At 43.7% G+C, this 17,912-nt stretch overlaps 1 protein-coding gene across 1 annotated transcript in view; it reads right to left on the reverse strand.

Annotated features, from left to right (window-relative positions):
* Nucleotides 1–6,433: 6,433 nt before the first annotated feature.
* LOC117667375 (uncharacterized) overlaps nucleotides 6,434–17,912 on the reverse strand; it is a 196,580-nt gene continuing 185,101 nt past the window's right edge. Inside the window, exons 55-56 of the mRNA XM_087878699.1 lie at nucleotides 16,796–16,902; nucleotides 6,434–10,385 (exon numbers count right to left, since the gene is read on the reverse strand). Coding sequence (XP_087734825.1) covers nucleotides 6,991–10,385; nucleotides 16,796–16,902 — 3,502 coding nt within the window. The 3' untranslated portion in view covers nucleotides 6,434–6,990. The remainder of the gene's footprint in view (nucleotides 10,386–16,795; nucleotides 16,903–17,912) is intronic.

Here is a 17,912-nt window from a genome sequence, read left to right on the forward strand (position 1 = left end):
CAGTGCTGAAGAAGCCTTCTCCAGCATTGCTTGGCTCAGGCCCTGGGATCTCTTGCTGCATCTGGGTGGCCTCTGGCTGCCAGGTTGTAGCTGGATGGAAATCCCCTTCGATGTTTTCCATCGATTCAGACTGGGGCTGATGTGAAGTTCTCCTCCGTTGAAGGCCTCTGGTCAAAACAGGGGAACTTCTCTCACAGGTTATTTTGGAGGGCATCTTGCTTTTTCAACAGCTCCTGGAGTGGAGTTCTGCTACCATTCCCTCTGCTACCATTCTGTGGAGTTGGGATTGAAGAAACACCCAGGAGCATAGAAGAGTTCAGAGGCAGATGCATAAATAAATGTCTTAAACGTATTGATTCATATGATAAATCATATTAACTATGTACAACCAGGGTGGATAAAAATCAATGATTTTTTTAAAAAATCAAAAAAATCAGATTTTTTTGATTGAAATTGGATTTTTTTTATTTAAATCGGATTTATTTTAATAAAAAACTTTTGGGGTAAAAATCTATCGTAAGATAGTTTTCTATTTAAGATACATAAATAATTTAGTTTATTCAGCATGAAATGGAGCTTAGTTATGTAGCATGAGGCTGTATATTCTGCAACACTGGGACTATCGGTGAGTCAACAGTGAGTCAAAGGAGTAGCAGAGATGACAGTTGCTCTTTAAAAATTATGATTTAAATCGAGTTGATTTAAATCAAGCCTTTTTACTAGTGATTTAAATCATGATTTAAATCAACTCGATTTAAATCAAATCCACCCAGTGTACAACAGAGATCAAGTCTCATGAGGAACAAACACAAGAAGTGAGAGAGATGGAGAGAGCAAGGTGGAAAAGGTTGGAGGGGGTTTTATATTCAGGGTAAGCCCCTCCTTTCCACATACGGGTGGAGACACACTCTGCCTCCACTGGTGTCTATAGGACACATGTGCCAATGGCTTTCAAATACTTGACAGTCAGGGACCTCCGCCATCGCCTCGGTGACTGCGCCGGGCCCCGGGGGTGTCTGCGATGGGCAGCCATCCCAGTCTACCAGGACGCTCGGGCGGGACCGGTTTACCAGGGCCTCGGCCGGACTAGAGTGTTTCTGTTTCTGCTTCCTTGCCAGGATTGCTGCAAGGAGTTGCTTTAAATAGCTGGTTTTAAGTGAAAAGCTTCCGTTCTTGCCTAGATCTCTTGTTATCGCAAGCCTTCCGATCCAAGCTCCCTTTGGAACCACCGCAGTTTCAAGCGTCCTGCTTTCTTGGGAAGATTGGAGAGGCGAGACCTTACGCTCGCTTCCCCGACCCCGGCCCCAGCCCTTCTTCTAACACCAGGAGCGATGGAATGCCATTTTTCAATCGTTTTTCTTGATTTTCGTTGGAGCGTATATACCCACAAGTTGTGAGTTTTTTGGGTAGTTTGTTATAATTTCTGCCATCCTCCTTCCTCAAAAGTTTTGGGTGTAGTTTTCCCAGAGGAACCTCTCGTAGGCCTATCATTTCTAATCTTAACTTCCCTCATTTATTCCATATTTTCCTTCCTCTTGCCGAATGGCCGAATCCAGTCCGTTTCTAGTCAAGGAAATTATTTTTATTTCTTCTTCCATTTCTTACTGATCTATTTGCTTTGTCGAGCAAGTCGTTCTTATGTCCCTTTGTTCTTTCTTTAACTTCTTTTGCTCTTCTCTCAACGCTTTCTCGTCTTGTTCTTTTATTTGGCTCTCTTTTGGCTGTTCTTTCTTCTCCTCCCGTCGTCCGTCCCCACTTTCATCTCTCCATCTTTCCTGTTCTTGGTCATCTCTACGTTGTTTATAAAATAATTCCACTTTCTATATTGAATCTAATCGATATCTTTGCTCTCACCAGCTTGCTGATATTTCAGTGCCACTTTTGTGCTTTCTCGTCATGTTTCTCATCCATGGCGATCTCTCTGCTCTCCGTGTCTTCTTGATAAATCTGACATGAATTTCTCTGGGCAGGTGGTTTCTCATCGGGTGTCTTGTGTGCGTTCTATACGTTTCGTCAATCCCGTTTAATATCCCTCCCTCCCTCCCTTCCTCTCCTTGCTTTCTTCCATTGCTTCTGCTAATATCATTTCCAGAATGATAACTCTAAACCTAACCCTAACCCTAACCTTCACCCTAACCCTACAACTTTTTTCTCTAACCCTAACCCTAAAACTTTTTTCCCTAACCCTAACCCTAAAACTTTTTTCTCTAACCCTAACCCTAACTCTACAACCTTTTTCTCTAACCCTAACCCTAACCCTAACCCACACTTTCGACTTAAAACCGTTTTTAGATTTAAAGTCGTCTTTCGATTTAAAGACGGGCAGTCAGCCCGGTCTACCGGGCCGCTCCGGCGGCCTCGGCCGGACCGGAGTCTCTGTTTCTGTTTCCCTGCCACAATGGATGTAGCGTGCGAGAGATTGCTTTAAATAGCTGGTTTTAAGTGAAAAGTTTCCGTTCTTGCCTAGAGTTCTTGCTATCGCAAGCCTTCCGATCCAAGCTCCCATCGCAGTTTCAAGCGTCGTGCTTTCTGGATTGGGAAAATCGGGGTGGCGAGACCTGACGCTCGCTTCCCCGACCTCGACCCTAACCCTTCTTCTAATGGTCTTTCTAATGCCAGGAGCGCTCAGCAGGGCTCGCCCCCCCGCCTCACCAGGTAAGTGAAAAAATGATCAGAGTAGTGGAATTTCACCGGCGGCCCAGGCAGGCCTCCCACTTATTCTACGCCTCTCATGTCTCTTCACAGGGCCAGAGTAGAGTCAAGCTCAACAGGGTCTTCTTTCCCCGCTGATTCCGCCAAGCCCGTTCCCTTGACTGTGGTTTCGCTAGATAGTAGGTAGGGACAGTGGGAATCTCGTTCATCCATTCATGCATGTCACTAATTAGATGACGAGGCGTTTGGCTATTGACAGTTTATTTTTAGAGAAAGCAAGGCAAAACAGTACATGGTAAAGCAGTGCATAATACGATACAACAAGATACATTTCATAAGCATGTTATTAAAATAAACAGTATACAAGGTAATACAGTACATACAACCGACTCAACCTTCCCACCCGCCATGCCGTCTAAGAGCGATTACTCGTTAATAGACAGATAACACCACATAGACATAGGTATAGCAAGACATACTAGACATTCCAGTCCTTAGTACCGCATTTATACAAGTCAAAGCATTTGAGCGAGCCGATAATGGCCAATATACAAAGGTCCATAATGTCTCTGCGGCTCAAGCCCAAAGCCCGAAGTCCATCGCCTGATGCACGGTAACATTATTAGAGATGTCTATCTCTATTAGAGATGACAACCGGGAGTTGGACAACAGGGGTGGTAGCCGGTACAGCAGCCCAGCGACGGATGTCTGCCACACGATCAGGACGACCATACTTGGAGGTTTTAATGTCCCAGGTCTCCTCCACTTGATAGCCAGCAACGATCGATATGTCAAGGATCCACAGCTGGTTCATCATCTCAACGATCAGGTCCGGCTTGATGAAGGAGGCTCCTGATGGAATCACCGATTCCATTCTCGTACGGAGGCCCTTTCGGCACAGCAGCCTCTCGAGGCACCGTAGTACTCGGTTGTGGTGGGCGCATCTGGCATCGTGAGTCAATTCACAGACTTGCAGGATGTGGTTTTGGGTTTCAGGGGCACAGCAGGCACCTCTACAAGTCCTGCCGGTGACTTGTCTGTTGTTGCCCCGCACGCTCCTGGCTTGGTGGGAAGCAGACCGCCTCTCAGCTGGATACCCCTAATGTAGAGTCGGGGGTAGATCCTGGCTGGATGGTGGAGCCACTCGTGGCTGGCTTTGTCTACCTCAGGGATATTCAATTCTTTGCCATTGACAGAGTTAGAGAGCATGATCTGCCACCCTTCTCTCACTTCTGCTTTCATTGTTACGACTATTCCACCCAGCCTACATGGCCGGTCCATGCGGCGCTCTAAGGTCTGGAAGGAGGTCTGGCGTTGCGCTATCTGGAATGGGGTTGCAGGGTTTGATGCTACCTTCTCCAGCCTTCTTTGTTGCAGAAGTGGGATCGTGGTGGAGAAACATGGCAGCCCCAGTCCTCCATCTAAGACATGAGCATGAAAGTACCCCACTGGTGTGTCCTTAGGAAGCTGAAGCCAACAACGCACCGCCGTTCGGGTCAGGCAGTCTAGCCGTTTCAGGGTGTTTCGGTGGGCATGACCGAGCACAAGTTCGTGGGTGAACTTTGGCACTAGGTGGAATTTCAGGAGCTTAAGTGGCTGGAGGCCCAAGTAGCTCACTGAGTCATCAGTCCCTAGGGGTTGGATGGTATCCCCTTTGCACTTGTAGAGGGTAGGGACCAGGGCCATGCACTTACGATTTCCATCTCTTGCGATGGTCAGTCCGTGGGACTTCTTTGCATTTAGTGCCATACCGGCTCGTTGTAGGGCTTCAGATAACAGGTGTAGTTTTTCCTTGTAGATCTCTCTGCGAACAGCACTAGGTCATCCACATAAGCTAGACCGCCAATTCGCTGGCCATCGAAGTCGTACCCTACGTCGGGTAGCGACGATTTGATGATGTCGTCGATGACCATTATAAATAGGAGCGGGGAGAGAGGATCGCCTTGCCGAACGCCCCGACCACACTTGGTGGTCTCTGCAAGTCGTATGGGCGACTTTTTGTAGAGCTGTCTCAGGTAAGATACCAGCGGAGGAGGCAGATCTGCTTCGTAAGCCACTCGGAAGAGACTCATATGCGATACCGTATCGAATGCTTTGGCAACATCTAGGAATAACATCGCACATGGAACTCTCTTCATGTGAACTCTACGGAGGATGGTATGGAGCAAGGTCGATGCTTCCAAGCAGCCATCTCATTGGAGAAATGCATGTTGGAGGGGAGACAACTGGAGCATATCTCGGAGGCGCCAGGCCAGGATCTTGTGGAATGCTCGGAGGATGGTTGAGGCAATCGATATAGCCTGTAGTCCCCAGATGTTGTTGGGTCCTCAGTCTTTGGCAGAAACACCACCCTGGAGCAGGGTGCGATGGGCAGCCATCCCAGTCTACCGGGACGCTCGGGCGGGACCGGTTTACCGGGGCCTCGGCCAGACTAGAGTGTTTCTGTTTCTGCTTCCTTGCCAGGATTGCTGCAAGGAGTTGCTTTAAATAGCTGGTTTTAAGTGAAAAGCTTCCGTTCTTGCCTAGATCTCTTGTTATCGCAAGCCTTCCGATCCAAGATCCCTTTGGAACCACCGCAGTTTCAAGCATCCTGCTTTCTTGGGAAGATTGGAGAGGCGAGACCTTACACTCGCTTCCCCGACCCCGGCCCCAGCCCTTCTTCTAACACCAGGAGCGATGGAAAGCCATTTTTCAATCGTTTTTCTTGATTTTCGTTTGGAGCGTATATACCCACAAGTCGTGGGGTTTTTTGGTAGTTTGTTACAATTTCTGCCATCTTCCTTCCTCAAAAGTTTTGGGTGTAGTTTTCCCTACCCACTCGTAGGCCTATCATTTCTAATTTTAACTTCCCTCATTTATTCCATATTTTCCTTCCTCTTGCCGAATGGCCGAATCCAGTCCGTTTCTACTCAAGGAAATTATTATCTTATTCTTCCCATACCATAAGAAAGCACGCCAACCCAGTTGTAGATCATGACCCTCTAATGTCAATAATTTTGTATTTCTTAATACAATCCATTCTTTCATCCATGATAATGTTGCTGCCTGATAATATAATTCCCAGTTTGATAATCCAAACCCTCCTCTAAGTCTTGCATCTTGTAACATTTTTATATTTTCTCACTTTTTTCCCTTGCCATATAAATTTCATTATTATTTTATTAAGATTCTCAAAAAAAAATATTCTAATTTTATTGGTATTGTTTGAAATAGAAATAACAATCTTGGTAATATATCCATCTTAATTGTTGCTATTCTTCCCATTAATGATAATTGTAATTTTTTACATCTCTCCATCTCAATTTGCTTTTTTCAATTTGTAATAATTATCTTCCTTAATTGTGATGCATCTTGCTGCTAACTGAATTCCTAGATATTTTATATAATCAAGGTTGACTGAGCCTTCCATCCTTTCTAAGGTAGGTAAATTGAGGACCCAGTTTGTGGGGGCAATAAGCTGACTTTGTATAAATATACAAAAATATGAAGGTTATTGCTTAACACATTGTAAGCCACCCTGAGTCTCCAGAGAAGGGCGGCATATAAATCAAATTAAAATAAAAAAAATAAATTTTTTTTTACTTTTTTAGTAATCTGATTATCTAGTTTTTCCATTAACTCCCTTTTCTGCTTCTCTGTTTTTCACCAATATTTTCATTTTATCTTTATTGATTTTCAACCCTGCCACTTCTCCATATTCTTTTATTTGCTCTATTAATTTTGGCCCAAATACTTGCGGCTCCTCTAACATAAACACTAGATCATCTGCAAATTGCTGTAGTTTTTATTCTTCTTTCTTAATTCTGATATTGCTTATCTCTTCATTTTGTCTTATATTTCTATTTCATACCTCTAATGTCAACACAAATAATAAAGGACCACCCTGCCTTGTGCTTTTCATGATATTAACCTTCTCTGTCAAATCTCCTTTTACCATCATATTAGCTGATTGCTTATAATAAATTGTTTTAATCATGTTTATAAATCCACCCAAAATCCAAGGTTGACTAAGCCTTCCATCCTTCCGAGGTTTATGTGTCTCGTTTTCAAATTTGATGTTGGTCTGTTGATGTTGGTCTGAAAAGAGCAGATTAGTGAATGGGCATTCACTATATTTGTCCTCATATTTTGGAAGTGTTTCTAGGACACGCTTAATCTGTTTACTGCAGGAACTCCATTTCTTGGTTTTCACTGAACTATTACTGGATTATTGAAAAATACATTGCATACTCTGAACAATAACCAAATTACTTTGTGCAAATATAGTTGCAAGGTTTTCAATCAACCAGGTTAAGTATATTTTGTGGATACTGTGAAAAAGTATTTGGATTTAAAAAACTATAATGAAACCATGACAGAAATCAAAGTGAGAACACAGTAGAATGACACGGGCACAGTGGGATTTGCCCAGGTGTTGCCTTTGTCAGGAAGAGAAGAAGGATTATGTGTTGTAGCATCAACAAAGATGCTGGTTGTCACATCTCCAGAGCTATCATGGTTTGGGCCTCCAGGAGCACCGTCTTCATTGCCCTTTCCTGGGAGGTGAGTTGGCCCACCTCCAAAAATAGTAGAAAGAGTACTTCTGGTGCTTCCAGAAATTGGTGATGTGATCTGAGAGATATTTCCAGTGGCATCATTATGGCTGTTACCTTCAGACTCATCATGAACATGTGTTGCTTTGTCTTCACGGTTATGTTTGGTGCTACCCATGGGAATAGAAACTGTAGCATCCTTAAAGATGCTTGTTGTATCATTAATAGGAATATTGCTAGTTACATATCCAGCGCTGTTGCTTGTAAAATTATTCTGAATGTTTACAGAAACAAGAATAGGAGTTATAACATCTGCTGAAGCTGTGGCATCTTTGTATCTATCGTTATCAGAAGTAACGCTAGGAACAACCCCAGAGATGGTAACTAAAGTGCCTATGTGGTCATGACCCCTAATATGGTCAGGAATACCTATAGTAATATTGCTTGAGAAACCATCTAGGAAGAGAGTAGTCTTATTTTCAATGTTATTGTCAGTGGCACTGCTAGCAATGGGAACTCTGGAACCTTCAGGAATGGTGCCTTTAGATATATTAAGTGTGAGATCACTGGAAATATTACGGCCACCACTAGCAATACTAATTGTGGCAGTAGCATCTGTGGCAGTAGGTTTATAAATGACAGAAGCTTCATTGTTGCTAATTGCACTTCCCAGATTTTTGTTTGTACCAGGAACACTTGCAGTAGTGCCTTCAGGAATGTGAATAATTGCACCTCCAGAAATATTACCCATTGTGCCTTCATGTATGTCGACTGCTTTATGATCATATCCCATTGCAATTTTTTTGGCATTAGGTGTGATGCTTTGAAACATATTTCCAGTGGTACTTTTGGAGAAAGGAGTTGTGACTCCTCCAGAGATGTAATTCATGGCCCCATTTCCAGGGCTGTGAGTGATGGAGATTTTAGGTTTGTTTCCTGTTGCATCATAAGTTTTAGGGATTGTATCACCATTAACATTACCTGTGGTCTCACCAGATAGGTTGCCAGTAGCCCCATGAAGTATATTATATATGGAATTCTTCAGGCTGGGAATATATCCACCTTCTGTTGTACTTCTAAGTACTGAAGCTGTGATACTTTTAAGAATGTTGACTGTGGCACCTCTTACCATCTGAACTGTGATACTACTGGAAAAATTACTGGTAACTCTATCACGATTGTGAACTGAGGTATCTTCAGGAACATTGTTTATGACACTACCAAGGATATTTGTAGTAGTACTTCTAGGAATGTTATCTGCTGCATCTCTAGGACTGTTGCCCATTGTATCAATATTGCCCAATATTGTGTGAATTGTAATGTTTTCAAGCATATTGTCTATGGCACCTTTAGTGATATGAGCTAGATCATCATTGGGAATGTTGCCCACAGCACTTTGAGTAGTATTAAGAAATACTGTAGAGATATATCTGGTTACAACATCTGTCCAATTACTATGTGTTCCAAGAATAAAAGTTACATCTCTAGGAAGATTGCTGGTGACAGTTCCATCTATGTTGGCTGTAACCTCACTAGACATTTTGATTAAGGCATCTTCTGGGATATTAGTTACAATACCCTTCAGGAATTTGCTATTGACATCTTCAAGTTTGTGAATTGTGAGTCTTCTAGGGTTATTTCTTGGAGTACTTGCAGAGGCATTACATGTGTTTCCTAAGGCATTTCCAAGGATATGACTTCTTATACCTGTAAGAAGATTGTCAGTGACACCACCTGTTGTGCCTTCATTTTTAAGGATATTGCCTGTGGTACCTCTAGGATTGTGAGTTTGTAGAGATTGTTTGTTTGTAGAGATGCTAGCTGCAGCATCTCCAGGAATGTGAATTGTGGTACCTTCAAAGAATTTGCTCATGGCATCTCCAGGGATGTTGCTAGATCTCACACTAGGAAAGTGAGCTGTGATGCTTTCTAAGATTTTGCCAACTGTATTTCCAAGTATATTTTCTGTAAAAGTACTGGGAATGTCAGTAACACCTCCAGCTGGAGTGCTTCTGGAGATGTAATCTGAGATAATTCCAGGCATACCCATGGCACCATTAATGCTAGGAGGTATAGAGCTTTTAAGGATATATTTCATCACACTACGAGATGCATTTTCATTCTTGCTTTCAAGAATGTGAACTGTATGTTGGTTGACAGTAACATCTGCAGGGTTATGAGTTATGGCAACTTCATAGATATTGCCTTTAGCATCACTAGAATTGTTTTCCACACCAATTCCTAGAGAGTGTGTTCTACTGTCCATTAGGATATTTTCAGTGGTATATCCAGGAATATGAGTTGTATGAGTTCCATAGAAGTTAGCTGAGATACTTTCCTGGATACTAGTAGAACCTCCATAGTTATGTGGTATGGTGCAAGTTGAGGAAATGTTATCTGGGACACTAGCAAGAATTTTGCTGTTGTCATTTCCAGGGATATGTGTGATAGTATTTTCAAGTTTGGTAATATCATTTGGGATCTCACTGGGAAAACTTTTAGGATAATGATGTGTTATATTTCCATGGAATCTACTTGTGGTTTTTTCCAGCATTTGAACAGCGGACCATCTGGCAGTACTTTCAGAGATGTCAAGCATAGCACTTTCCGGGATATTTCCATTTCCAAGGATATCATTTGAATCATTCCTGGATATTTGAGTAACACTTTTAGGGATCCATCTGCTAGTTGTTCTATGTATATCAAGTATAGTAGTTCTAGGAATGTCAGTTCTGGAACTTCCAGAAATGTGTCTGCTGGTCCTTCCAAGGCCATGAATTGTGATGTTTCCAGTTAAGTCATCTGTGGTATTTCTAGTAACATCATTTGTGGCATCTCTAAGGGTATTCATTCTGGCACTTTGGGAACTGGTAAACCTGGGAATTCCAGAGATATGAGTTGTGATACTTTGCAAAATACCCTTTGTGGCACCTTCAGGGATAGGAATTGGTTTATTTGCCACGTTTTCAAAGAAACCACTGGTGTTGTTTCTAAGATTATGAATTGTGGCATGTCCAGTAATGTCCACTTCCCTGCTTCTGAGCTTATTACCTGGAGAACTTTCTAGGTTTTGTTTAGTAGTGTCTCCTAGAACGTGTGATTTGTTAGTCTGATGGGGAAAAGTTGTCACAATTCTGTGCTTGTTGTGTGTTTCATCTTGATAGCTGTACTTTGTCACCGTTGCAAGGATATGAATTGTTGCTAAAATCAAAATGAAAAACTAAAATCAGATTGAAATAATACAAAAAACTCTGTTTCAGTTATCAATATCTAGAACAGAAATAGCTGAATGTCTGAGTATTGAACTTGGGCTGCTGCCTTTCCAGCCAAGAAGCCCAGTGTCTTAACTGCTGAGCCATCATGCCTTCCCATTTAATACACATTTAAAACACAAAATCCTAGAAAAACTGCTGCACTTTTGCATCTCACAAAATAAGAGTCCAGTGATGGTAAATGGTGAAATGACAAGAGAAAATAGAAAAGGAACAAGACATGGATGCCCTTTATCTCCATTATTATTTATATTGACATTAGAGATTTTAAATAGAAAAGTGAGACATGAGACAGGAAAAGGAAATAAAAGGAATGAGAATCAAAAAAGAAGAATATAAACTACAAGCATTTGCAGATGATTTGGTGTTTATCATGGAAACCCAATAGAGGCAGCACCAAAACTATTAGAGCAAATAGAAGAATATGGGAAAGTAGCAGGTCTGAAAATCAATAAAGATAAGACAAAAATGCTAGTTAAAAACATGATAGAAAACAAAAGAAGGAAATGATGAGAAAATGGACATCCAAATTGTGAAGAAAGTGAAATATTTGGGCATCTGTCTGACATCAAGATGTGCAACGCTTAAGGAAGACAATTATCATAAACTGAAAAAACAAATTGAAAGAGACCTGGAGCAATGGAGAAACTTGCAATTATCACTAATGGGAAGAATAGCATTAATAAAAATGAATGTATTACCAAAAATATTATTTTTATTTCAAACTATACCAATAAAACTAGAGAAAAAATATTTTGAAGAAAATAACATGGAAATATGTGTGGCAAGGAAAGAGGATGCAAGAATTAGAGGTGTGTTTGGCCTTCCAAATTGGGAATCAAGTGGCAGCATTAAAGTGGATTAAAGAATGTATTTTATTAAGGAATACAAGACTATTGACATTAGAGGGTCACGATTTACAACTGGGTTGACATGCCTTTTTATGGTATGGGAAACAAAGGATATATGGATATTTCCAAAGACATTATGTAAGAAATGGTTTGTTATCAGTGTGGGAGAGAGTGAAAGGAAAACATTATTTGAATATTCCAATGTGGCTTTCTACAATAGAAGCAGTGACTTACCAAACATTGTGAAAATGGGGAATATTGTTAGATATAAAGACATTTTGACAGATCGGGGAGAACTGAAACAAAAAGAAGAACTAGAGAGTCAAGGGATTGAGATACAAGACTGCAAATACAAGCAAGATATGAAGCAGATCATAGACAATATGGCTTTAATTTGGGGAAATCAGAACTGGATGAAATATTGACAGGAACAGATGAGAAAATGATTAAGAAATTATGTAATTATTTATTGTGCATTAGTGGATGAAGAAGTAAAAGAAACAATGATAGCATGGGCAAAGAATTTTGGATATACCATAGAATTGGAGAAATGGTAACAACTTTGGGAAAGCAACTATTATTACTACTACTATTATTATTATTATTATTATTATTATTATTATTATTATTATTATTATTTATTAAATTTTTATACCGCCCCCTCTCCCGAAGGACTCGGGGCGGTGAACAGCCAAAATTAAAAACACACAATACAAATATTAAAATACATTAAAACGAAATTAAATTATCTTTGGCTTCTCCAATTTAAAACCCCTTACCCATAAAATTCCCCAATTAAAAGATTTTTAACCCAGCCCGGCTTGCTGAAATAAAAAAGTCTTCAGGGCCCAGCGGAAGGTCCGGAGGTCCGGGATCAGTCGTATCCCTGGGGGTAGCTCATTCCAGAGGGCAGGTGCCCCCACAGAGAAGGCTCTTCCCCGGGGGGTCACCAGCTGACAATGCCTGACAGACGGCACCCTGAGGAGGCCCTCTCTGTGGGAGTGTGTTGGCCGGTGGGAGGTTATTAGAGGCAGAAGGTGGTCTTGTAAGTAACCGGGTCCTAAGCCATGGAGCGCTTTGAAGATGAGAACCAATACCTTGAAGCGCACTTGGAAGACCACTGGAAGCCAATGCAGCTCGCGCAGGAGAGGTGTCATGGGGGAGCGCCATGTCGCCCCCATAAGTACCTGCGCGGCGGCATTCTGCACCAGTTGGAGCCTCCGAGTGCTCCTCAAGGGGAGCCCCATGTAGAGAGCGTTGCAGTAGTCCAGGCGGGAAGTAACGAGGGCATGAGTGACCGTGCATAAGGAGTCCTGATCCAGAAAGGGGCGCAACTGGCGTATCACGCGAACCTGATAGAAAGCCCCCCTGGCCATAGCCGTCATATGCTCTTCCAAAGATAGCCGTGCATCCAGGAGGACACCCAAGTTACGCGCCCTCTCCATGGGGCCAATGTCTCGCCCCCAATAGTCAGCGATGGTACCAGCTGACTATATCGGGACGCCGGCAGCCACAGCCACTCAGTCTTGGAGGGGTTGAGTCGGAGTCTGTTCCTCCCCATCCAGATCCGCACGGCCTCCAGGCACTGGGACATCACTTCAAGGGCATCGTTGGGGTGGTCTGGGGTGGAGATGTACAGCTGGGTGTCATCAGCGTACAGATGGCACTGCACCCCAAAACCACGGATGATCTCGCCCAGCGGCTTCACATAAATGTTGAACAGGAGAGGCGAGAGGACCGACCCTTGTGGCACCCCACAAACCAAGTGCCTTGAGGTCGACCTCTGCCCTCCAGCCAACACAGACTGCGACCGATTGGAGAGATAGGAGGAGAACCACCGTAAGAAAGTGCCTCCCACTCCCAACCCTTCCAACCAGCGCCGCATGATACTATGGTCGATGGTATCAAAAGCTGCTGAGAGGTCTAATAGGACCAGAACAGAGGAGCAACCTCTGTCCCGAGCCCTCCAGAGATCATCAACCAACATGACCAATGCCATTTCCGTGCTGTACCCGGGCCCGAAGCCGGACTGGAACGGATATAGATAGACGGTTTCATCCAGGTACTGCGGGAGCTGTCACGCAACCACACTCTCAACAACCTTCACCAAGAAGCGAAGGTTGGAAACTGGACGATAGTTTGCCAAAACAGCTGGGTCCAGAGAGAGCTTCTTGAGGAGGGGCCTCACCACCGTCTCTTTCAAGGCGGAAGGCAAGAAACCCTCACTCAAGGAAGCATGTATAATCCTCTGGAGCCAGCCTCGTGTAACCTCCCGGGTAGCCAGCACCAACCAGGAGGGACACGGGTCCAATAAACATGTGGTTGCGTTCAACCTCCCCAGCATCCAGTCCATGTCCTCGGGGGTCACAGGGTCAAACTCATCCCAGATAACAGTCTCAAGACACACCTCGGACAACCCGCCTGTACCTACCCAGTCAGAGTCCAAGCCTTCCCGAATTTGAGCAACTTTATTGTGCAGATAATGCGCAAAATCCTCAGCACGACCTTGCAAGGGGTCTTCCCACGCTCCCAGATGGAGAAGGGAGCGGGTCACCCTAAACAAGGCAGCTGGGCGATTTTCTGCCAACACGATAAGAGCAGAAAAGTAATTACACTTTGCCGCCTTTATCGCCACTAAGTAGGTCTTGATATAAAACCTCACTAGTGTACGGTCAGATTCGGAGTGACTGGCCCTCCAACTACTCTCTAGGCGTCTTTTCCGGCGTTTCATCCCCCTCAGCTCCTCGGAAAACCAAGGAGCTGGGCAGATTCGGCGCCGGGTCAGAGGCCGCAAAGGCACGACCCAATCTAAAGCACCAGTGGCCGCCCTATCCCAGGCGGCCGCCAGGTCTTCCGTCGAGTCACGAGCCAGAGTCTCAGGAAATGGCCCAAGCTCCATTCGGAACCTATCAGGATCCATCAGGCGCCTGGGGTGGAACCACCTGGTCGGTTCCGCCTCCCTGCGGTGGAGTGTAGCGCTTAGAAAGTCAAGTCTAAGGAGGGAATGGTCTGACCATGACAAGGGTTCAATGACTATATCCCCTGTATCTAGGCCATTCAACCACTGACCAGAGACAAAAACCAAGTCCAGCGTGTTTCCTCCTATGTGAGTGGGGCCCTGAATTAACTGGGTCAGGTCCATGGCCGTCATGGAAGCCATGAACTCCCGAGCCACCTCAGACGCTTCACTGATGGATGGCAGGTTGAAATCCCCCATGACTAAAAGCCTGGGGGTATCAACCGCCACCCCGGCTATAACGTTGAGGAGCTCAGGCAGGGCTGCTGCCATGCAGCAAGGAGCCAGGTACGCAACCAGCAGGCCCATCTGCCTCCCATGGCCCCACTTCACCAGGAGAGATTCACAGCTGGCTATCTAAGGTACAGTGGCCTCCCTAGGATCAAGACCTTCTTTTACAATAACCCCCCACCCCCCCACCCCTACCCTGGGCCCTCAGCTGATGAAATGCGCTGAAACCCGGTGGGCACATTTCTACGAGGGGGACCCCCCCCTCCTGGCCCAACCAGGTCTCTGTAATACCCGCCAGGTCCGCTCCCCCCTCCTGAATCAACTCACAAATGAGGGGGGCTTTATTAATCACGGACCTGGCGTTGCACAACATCAGCCTAAGACCCAGGCTCTGAGGCTCTGGACAACCCAGGGAATGAGAAGAGCATTGGGAGCCGGAGCACGTTACCGCTTGGAGACAGCGGGTACGCACCCCCACAACATGATATGGCCCCCTGCTCCCCCCATACCTGCCCCTCCCACCCACAGTACTGATGACATCGCCCTCTTCCCTCACAACACCCCCTCAGATACCTGCTCCGCACCTCCCCTAACGCGGCCCTGTGCCGGGCCTGGCACCCTCCCTAACAAATCACCCTCCCTATCCTTTGCCAAACAACCCTCCCCCCTCCCAAAACCCCTTTAAAAATTGGCAAATGACAATTTTAAAAAACCCCTCAGCCCCCTCTTTGCCGCATGCTACTAAATTAACAATGCCTATAAATTATAAACTATATATTAACAATGCCAACAATCTATAAATAAAACTTGTATAAGATGTTTTATCGATGGCATTGCCACCAGAAAGATTAGCTAAGATGTTTAAAGATAAATCAGCTAAGTGTTGGAAATGTCACCAGTTGCCAGGATCATACTATCATATGTGGTGGTTGTGTAAAGAAGCAAAACAATATTGGGTGAAAATACAAACGTGGTTAGAGGGAATGTTGCAGCAACATATAGAGTTAAAACCAGAGATATTCTTATTGGGAATTTTACCAGAGAATCATAGTAAAGAAGATACATATTTGATTATTTATATAATAACAGCAGCTAGAATGGTATTTGCACAAAACTGGAAAGCAGATAAAATCCCGTTGGAAGGAGAAATTATAAAGAAAATTTTAGAATGTGCAGAAATGAATAGATTAACATTGAGAATAAAAGATAAAGAGGAGTCAATGTATTTCAAGACATGGGATACATTTTATGATTGGTTAGGAAGGAAATATGAATAAGGATATAGAGATAAAATAGATAGAGAATAGATGGGGGAAAATTAGAAAAATAGATATCCAGATGATATCAAGTAAAAGGAGAAAAGGGAGGGGGACGGTAAAAGGGAAAAAAGTGATATTTAAAAATTATCGCAAATGATGAAATAAAAATAAATAATAGTTGAATAAGAAATTGAAATGAGAATAAAGATAATTAGAAAATCGGGGCTGCTCAAATACCACTTAGATTGAATTGAAAAGGGAAACAACAGGAGAGAGGGGAAGGAGTAGAGAGAGAGGAAGGGAGAAGAGAGGAGAGGAGAGGAGAGGAGAAAGAAGAAAGGGAAAAGGGGAGGAAGAAAAGGGAGGGGAAAGGAGCAGAGGAGAAGGTTAGAAGGGGGGAAGAAGAGAGGAGTGAGGAATAGAAAGGGACGTAGGAAAGAGAAGGAGAGGAAGAACGAAGGAAGTAGGAGGAGAAAGACGAAGGAAGAGAAGGGGAGGAGGAGAAGAAAGGTTGGAGTAAAGGTAAAAGAGCAGCCCCCAAAAAGTAAAAAATAAAAATGAAAGCTAAAAGAAAAGATGAATGAAAAATGATGGAAATGAGAAATAAAAATAAAAAACTTTTCTGAAAAAAAAAAAGTCCATCACAAAACTCTAACTAAGAGAAACAAAACTACAGAAATCATCTAGCATTCACAAAGCTGTTCAAAATTTTTAGGATGTGGAATTACCCTCTGGATAATATATAAAAACAACAAATCATGTTTATTTCACTATTTTACCTCATTATTTCATTTGGTCAAATATTGTAATTTATTCAAGCAACTCAGAGAATGGCACATTGAACACATTGTTGTGAACATGTGAATAGCTCTCCACAGTTCATAAAATGCATACTGCAAATGTGTGTGTGTCAGGATGATATCCAAATTAAGTTATAATTTACAAGTAGATTATTTTGGTTTATTATAGCAGAAAAATCTACCTTTAATATTAGGATGATGTCTTCCAGAATAGCATAGAGGTCTGACCTTGACAAGTTCTTCCTCTTGTTTGATAAGACTAGGATGAAGAGCAGTGATAGCCTTCAAGCTGATACAAACATAGATGAGATTTTTAATATTAGTTCTTTCAAGATTTCATAGGAAATCTATTTTAAATTATGCCTAAGAGAAAAACATCAGCATTTTGGTAATCCAAGAGCCATGAAGATCTTTAGTTCTCATTTGCCTAATGCATGTAATTTAATGCTAAGCATATAGAATGAGTACTGACTCCTGAGCCAGCAAAAACTTTTAATCCACCCACCTTTAGGCTGCTGACTTTCATAGGACTACACTGTGTACTTTTAGAATATTTACTCTAAATTCTGTCATCTAGGGCTTGGATGGCTAACCTTTTTGCCATCACATGCCAAAAGCGGGGGCAGTGCGAGGGGTTGCGCGCACACGTGCCCACACCCATAATTCAATGTGTCCCGCCCCCATGCATGCGCACGCAACCCCCCTGCACTCCCCCCACTTTTAGCACGCAATGGCACAGTGGGCCTGGTAGGCCGTTTTTTGCCCTTCCCAGGCTCCAGAGGCTTTCTTGGAACCTGGGGAGGGCGAAAATGGCCTTCCCCACCCCTCTGGAGGCCCTCTGGAGGCTGGGAATGGCCTGTTTCCCATGGCCCTGGTGGCACTGGAAGTCCTGTTTTTCTTTCTCCCCACGTTCCAGAGGCTTTCTAGCAGCCTAGGGAGGGCAAAAATGGCCTTCCCCACCCCTGGAGGCCCTCTGGAGGCTGGAAACAGCCTGTTTCCTGACTTCCGATGGGCCCGGAAGGCCCGAAAATCAGCTGGCCATGTGCGCTGGAGCTGAGCTAGGGCAACGCTGACATGCCCACAGATCGGGGGTGAAATGCTCCTGGTTCGGACCAGATTGCCCGATCCGGTAGTGATGGCGGCGGGTGGTTCGGAGAACCAGTAGCAAAAACCCTGCCCCCCCATGCCCAACTGAGTCGCGTGATCATCAGAGGCTTTTTTTTTTTTTACTTTTGAAAGCATTTTTTTCTACAACCTCTTCGGCCAAAGAAATGCTTTTAAAAGTAAAAAAAAAGCCTC

Source organism: Pantherophis guttatus, chromosome 14 (genome assembly GCF_059756535.1).
Source record: "Pantherophis guttatus breed Tessera chromosome 14, ASM5975653v1, whole genome shotgun sequence".
NCBI lineage: Eukaryota > Metazoa > Chordata > Lepidosauria > Squamata > Colubridae > Pantherophis > Pantherophis guttatus.